General features: G+C 46.3%; 1 protein-coding gene across 3 annotated transcripts; it reads right to left on the reverse strand.

Annotated features, from left to right (window-relative positions):
* Positions 1-494: 494 nt before the first annotated feature.
* On the reverse strand, positions 495-5,453 carry LOC103376274 (transcriptional regulator Myc-like). 3 transcript variants are annotated; one of them, XR_521291.1, is made up of 4 exons: positions 5,236-5,453; positions 4,234-4,934; positions 2,842-3,883; positions 495-508 (listed from the first exon to the last, which is right to left on the reverse strand). XR_521291.1 is itself a non-coding variant. In XM_008306656.1 (3 exons), exons 2-3 carry the CDS (start codon positions 4,895-4,897, stop codon positions 3,231-3,233), a joined length of 1,317 nt encoding a protein of 438 aa, XP_008304878.1. In that variant the 5' UTR covers positions 4,898-4,930; positions 5,236-5,453; the 3' UTR covers positions 2,829-3,230. The 3 variants fall into 3 exon arrangements, 2 of the variants coding, with proteins under 2 accessions (XP_008304878.1, XP_008304877.1); XM_008306656.1 differs by lacking the exon at positions 495-508 and having other exon boundaries at positions 2,829-3,883; positions 4,234-4,930; XM_008306655.1 differs by lacking the exon at positions 495-508 and having other exon boundaries at positions 2,829-3,883.
* Positions 5,454-6,056: the final 603 nt, after the last annotated feature.

Here is a 6,056-nt window from a genome sequence, read left to right on the forward strand (position 1 = left end):
AGGGTGTTTCCAAGATGGCTGCTGAGTTGTGAGACGAAAACCATCTGATCACATGGATGATCAAAGATTACAATATAAAAGTTTTTTCCTGGCTTCAGAAGTTTGAAAATCCTGGACAGGAAACCGAGCAGCTCTTGGGACACGAGTTAATTATCTTTTCTATTGTGCAGCAGATTCATTGTTTAATCTTTATGATTAAAAGAGTGTTTGAGCATTCTTATAACCCCTGGAGAGCAGACACAACTGCTATTAAACAACTTTGTGGGGTTTACAAACATCCAAACTTATATCTTTAGGACAAATGGGACGCTTGTAGCTTTGGGACTCAGATCTACTGCTTGTACATGAGAGGAAGCAGTGACAAGTTAAAAAGCTGCATTCAAACCGAGAATTATTTGGAAATATTGACGAGGAACTGAGAATGTTGAGAAACCCGATGAATGCACAACGTTTAGTGTTGTTCAGTTTTAATCCTGGATGATAACTCCATACAGTTTCAAACAGACTCCTGAACATCTTTTAAAAATAGATTTGTTTGTGACATTTCAGTTGTAAACTGGCAGACGGTTTGGTGCAAAGGGAAGCCATATTAAATATCAGGTGGCTCTAACTGCCCCATTAATATGACATAATATGACCAGGTCCCCATCTGGATTTAAGATCGCTTGATGAATGACTACCACCGAACCAAATACGTGTATTTTTTGCAAATCAGACAGTGTGTATGAGCGCATTTGAAACTTTTACAAAAGCTCCTCATATGCACCTGTCTCATGAATGCAGAGTCCCTTAATGTTTGCGATGATTCCCCTGTGTGGACCTGATTTTTGTGATTTGCAGATGAACTCACATCAGGGTGAAATAAAACTGGGCTGAACCTCAGCGCACGTGCAGCCACAGAAATGTGGTTTAATTGGCACCTTTTTGGAAGCAAGAGATGGAGAAACAAAAACCAAACTTAGCCCAGTTCTATCCGTGTGTCCTACATGTCGGCTAACACCTGTAAACCACCAGCCAGACCTCAGAACTCCTCCTCCAAACACAGATTTGGTGTTTCTCTGTACAGCAGGACTTAAACATGCAGCGTCAGGTCAGCACACTTTCACTGCTGCCTCTCTGTCGCCCTGCCCACACAGAAAGTCCACACAATGAAGCCACACTAATCCCATCTTTTGTGGTGCTCCCATGTCTCAGTGTGGCTGCACCACATGCCTCTGCTCCACCATCTTAAACCGTATTTATCCACAAACAAGGAAAATAAAACAGAAATGCTGTTTGCTGCACAAAAGCGAGCTCCACGCCATGCATCCAGCAGCCTGTGAACTCTGTGCATGACTTGATGCCTTTTGTTATCTTCTCTCCTGATCATGTTAACTGCACTATCACACTGACAGCAGACATAAAGCCATGCATGAAGCAGCAGCAGCAGCTTCTCCTACAACGTGAGCTTTAACACAGAACATAAAGAAGGCATCTGGTCACCTGAAGCAACAATAGGCTGAGAGAACACGTGCTTTTTAAACACCTCCAGCTCCCAACTCTGCAGCATTAAAAGCAGGAGTTGGACAGACAATAGCGAAGCCAGACACAAAATCACACTTGTCCTGAGAACAATAGTTTTCCAGGCACATTTAAACCGATGCAAACGCCACATCACCTCCACGGTTACGATTCAATGGAAGTTTTCATGAGACAGACAGGGAGATAAAAGAGATCCACTTTGCTGTTTTAGTCCCATCAGGGCTGCGTGTGCAGATAAATAAAGGTTTAGTTTTAGCAAACGATGAATGCAGCACACAAAGAGCTCTTACCGGGCAATGCGGGCTGCTTCTGCCGCCGCTTTACGCTGTTTATATTCCGTTTTTTTTCTCGTGGATCGTCTCTCAGACACAAATCTCGACCTCACTTCCATGTGCTCGCGACCAGGACCACGCGCTCAGGGGAGCGCTCGGGATACAGCGCGTGACGTCACGGCTAGACTGGAAAACTCGATACGGAATCAATAATAACCCAGATTGATCAATCATATCCGCATATGTGACAGCAAGCATATGATAGAATTAGCTCTGTTTGAATCAGCTGGGAAGTTTATTTGTTGTGATTTATTTGCTATTGTTTATTATTTTCTATTATTATTTAGAATGTTATTTTTTTTACCCTTTTATGGGTTTTCTTTCTAATATATCACAGAAAATGGTACTTTCTGCTGAAAAATACACGTTTAGACTGTGTTAATAGCAACTTTAATGAAGGTGATTGCTATTTTCTTGCACTACACCAAGTGAATAATCTAAAGAACCAACCTCATCAGCCATTTTTCTCAAAGCATGCAACTAATTCTACTCTAGTTTCCAAGCTTTCAGTGCACAATCCTCCCAAAACTGTCAAAATCATGACATAGATTGGATTTAAATTGAGTTTATGAAGCATTTCAGGTGGCGTATTTCCCTTTCATGACCACGAAATAAGTGAATTTTCTTCACTTTTGTGTCGTTTATGAGAAAATCTTCTCTCTTCAGGTTAAAAAGCTCTACAGTGGGAGTTTAAATGCTTTATTTAATGCATAAATTAGCTTACCTTCTCCTTCATGAGTTCATATGCTAGACACTGCATGTTCAAGTGTAGTGTTTAAACCCTCTCTGTTAACTTTCAGTGCCTCTTCTGTGCATCATCACCCCTAAAAATGACTTGTCCTTGTCAGTTGTCCCAGTAATGCATCATTTATGTGGCTGCACCCACACTGCATCATGTACCCCACCCCACCCATGTGAGTGTATGTCTGTTTATGCTGTGATGGAGTTTTTTCATTGCAAGAACAAGGCCACAACTTCAAGAAGTAACATTTTTTTTTTTTATATTTCAAAAAGAATCTAGGAACATAATGGAAAAAACAAACACTGGGTCTGAACATCCAGACAATTGAGATCCAAAAATACATTTTCTTAGGAAATATTAATTATATACAAAACATAAAAATTTATATTTTAGTGTGGGCCCTCAACAAGATAGCCCCGTTTTTAACATTTTATTAATAAAAATAAACTTTTAAATATTTAATCCACCCATAACTTCAGTTGAGGCAGTTTCAACATTGAAATCAAGCAAGATTCCAAACAACTTTATCCATTTTGCATTTACATGCAACAACAACTGTACACCCTAAAGTCTTGAACTTGCATAAAAAAACAAAACAAAAAAAAAAAGGCCAAAAAAAGTCTATGATTCAAACTTTAAGCGCGAGAGCTCTGCAGCTGTGCGAGTCTCTGCTTTAAAAGTTCACTTTTCCTCCTCAGCTGCTCTTTGAGTGAGAGGAGTCTCTGTTCGTCCGTCTGCATGCTGTAAATGCACTCTGTGGCCTTCTTCAGGATCACCACTTTGGCCGCCTTCTCGTTGTTGGCCACCTCGGGGATCTCGTCCCGCAGGGCGAAGAAGCTCAGCTTGAGCTCGTTCCTCCTCTGGCGCTCCAGCACGTTATGAGTCCTTCTCTTGTCATAGTCCTCCGTGTCGGACGTCCGGGGGCTCGAACACTTGCGGTTACTGCTGATCTGTTTGAGGACCCTGCTGTGGCCACTGCTGCCTCCTCCTACTCCTGCTGCTGTTGCTGCTGCTCCACTGCTGCTGCTGCTGCTCTCCAGCTTCAGCCTCTTGACAGCCGGCTGCTCGTGCCTCATGGATGGATGGGCGGCGTAATTGTGCTGGTGGGTGGAGACGTGGCACCTTTTCAGCACGAGCGGGCTGGGATGCCTGTTCTCCGGCGGGCTGGGGTCACACCGCTTTACCGCCTGCCTCTTCTCCACCGTCACCACGTCGATCTCCTCCTCATCTTCCTCCTCCTCCTCCTCCTCCTCTTCCTCTTCCTCGTCATCGTCTCCATCCTCATCTTCTGCAAGAAAACAGCAAAAACAATCGGCATCAGTCACACAGTTGGATAAGGGAGGAGGGGGTTTCAATCTCTGCAGTCCATTTCCTCACTCTCCTTCCACATCAGTTGATTGCTTAACATGCAGCCCTTCCCTCTGGCTAATCTCACAGCAAGTCTACAGCATGACATGGTTGGAAGTGGCAGCACATCTCTACCTCCTGACTGCAGATCACATGAAGTAAAGCCTCGTTTTGCTCAGAACAGTGAAGTTTAACGGTGCAGGATGGAGCTCTGTGTCATGCACACTGAGTAGAGGGAAATTACTAATTGCACAGAGCACAGAGGGGTGTGTCTGCATGTTCACAGCTTACCTGAGTCACTACAACTGCTGCTGCTGCTGCCGCTGTTGGGCGGCGTGTCCAGCCCCAAATCCTTACTAGGCGGCGACGCTGCGCTCTGCTTGGGCGTCTCGGCGATCGGATAAGGGAAAACCACAGACGGATCGATGCACTCCGACGCGGACGTGTTCAGGTCTTGCAGGTAGCTGCTGTTTAGCCTCCAGGCAGCTGCGGCGGCGGCAGCACCGGCGGGCTCCGCGCTCTCGCCGGCCGCCGGCTCCTTCCTCGCCGCGTTGAGGGAAGCGAGCCGCTCGGAGACCACCTTCTCCAGCTTGGCCGCGGCGGAGAAGCTGCTCCACATGCAGTCCTGGATGATCATAGACTTGAGGAAGGTCTGCGAGTAGTCGGCGTCGCAGATGATGCTCTGGTTGACCACGTCGTCGCCCAGGAACTCGGTCACCATCTCCAGCTGATCGGCGACGGAGGGGAAGAGGCTGGACAGGGACGGCCGGCGGCTCGGGGAGAGGGGAGGGGTCGGCAGCAGTTCAAATTTCTTCCAGATGTCTTCGCTCGGTGCCGGAGGCTGAAGCTGCTGAGGGTAGAAATCCTCCTCCTCGTTATCGTAGTAGAAATACGGCTGCAGAGAGTCGTACTCATAGTCGTAGTTTTTACTCGCCAAACTTGAATTCAGCGGCATGATGTCTGCGCTGGTTCTCTCCTTATCGTGAAGCTAGCTGAAGGAGAAACAAGAGTTTAGTTTCTAAAAAAGAAGAAGAAGGAAAAATAAAAAAAGGTGCGGGGCTTCAAAGCAGAGCAGCTGTAAGCAACATCACATGCTTCACTCCAAAACACCGACCCTGTCTGCACGCCGTGCATGCATGCACCACTGCTGCTGCAGCAGGTGCTCGACTCGCATTAAACGCCACCTTCGCTGTCAAACTAAGTCCGGTTTTTTCTTTCTTTTCTTTTTTTTTTTCTTTTTAAACTAAACTGCAGCGGGGAACCTGCACCAACCCAGCTCCAAGTGCTTCTTACCTGCTAGATTTTAAACTGCGGGCGAAACAAGACGGGGCGCAATCGACCCGAGGCGCGCAAAAAAGGGGACAGGAAAGTTATTCCAGTGCGGCAGTAACATTAAATCCTTTCCAGAGAGGCGTTGCAGAGGCTTTGAAGCATGCATGCAGGGCAGAGAGGCTGCAGCAGCGACCCGGTGTGTCGACGACGCACAGTCTGTCATGAGCAGCGTGAGAATCACAGCTGAGCGCTCCGCCGGCCGCAATAAAAGCGGCCGCAGCACTCCCCCCCAACTCCTCCTCCGCTGTGTCCCTCCGCTCGGCATTTTTTTTTTCCCGCGAAACACTCACTGAGAATGTAGAACAGTCTAAATGTACACCCCCCGCTTTTTACCACCGGGGGCATTTTTGTACGCTGCGTAAAGTTTGATCCACACTCACATGCAGCAGGATATTTGGCCACTTTTACGCGCAAATACACACATTTGCATGGGATCTACTTCGCCTCTTAAAGTGGGAGGGGTCATAGTAGAGTAGCGCTTCCATTGACTGCATGCAAAAAATACTAATGTGAGTAGTAGTGACACATAATTAGGTTATTTTACTACTACACCGCCCGAAATACACAAACAACACACAGCTGTCTCGTGCGATCCGCAGAGTGTCGCAGCGAATATCAACACGATTGGTGCGCACGTGCGACATAAAAGTGCATTAAGTAAGATTTTTTTTTAAATTTGATTTTATTTAAACTACAGCTTTGCTTTTTGATCACAATCGATGCAAAGCTTGCGATTTCACAACAGCGCTCACAGGTGCAGGAGCTCACCTCTGCAGCCACTG

The sequence above is a fragment of the Stegastes partitus genome, unplaced genomic scaffold (assembly GCF_000690725.1).
Source record: "Stegastes partitus isolate 25-593 unplaced genomic scaffold, Stegastes_partitus-1.0.2 Scaffold3759, whole genome shotgun sequence".
Taxonomy (NCBI): domain Eukaryota; kingdom Metazoa; phylum Chordata; class Actinopteri; family Pomacentridae; genus Stegastes; species Stegastes partitus.

Excerpts from the sequence above, each read along its gene's own strand:
- LOC103376274 (XM_008306656.1), bottom strand. The coding sequence starts at position 4,897 with ATGCCGCTGAATTCAAGTTTGGCGAGTAAAAACTACGACTATGAGTAC. Across the intron at positions 3,884-4,233 it reads CAGCAGTTGTAGTGACTCAG|AAGATGAGGATGGAGACGAT; the intron begins GTAAGCTGTGAA and ends GTTTTCTTGCAG.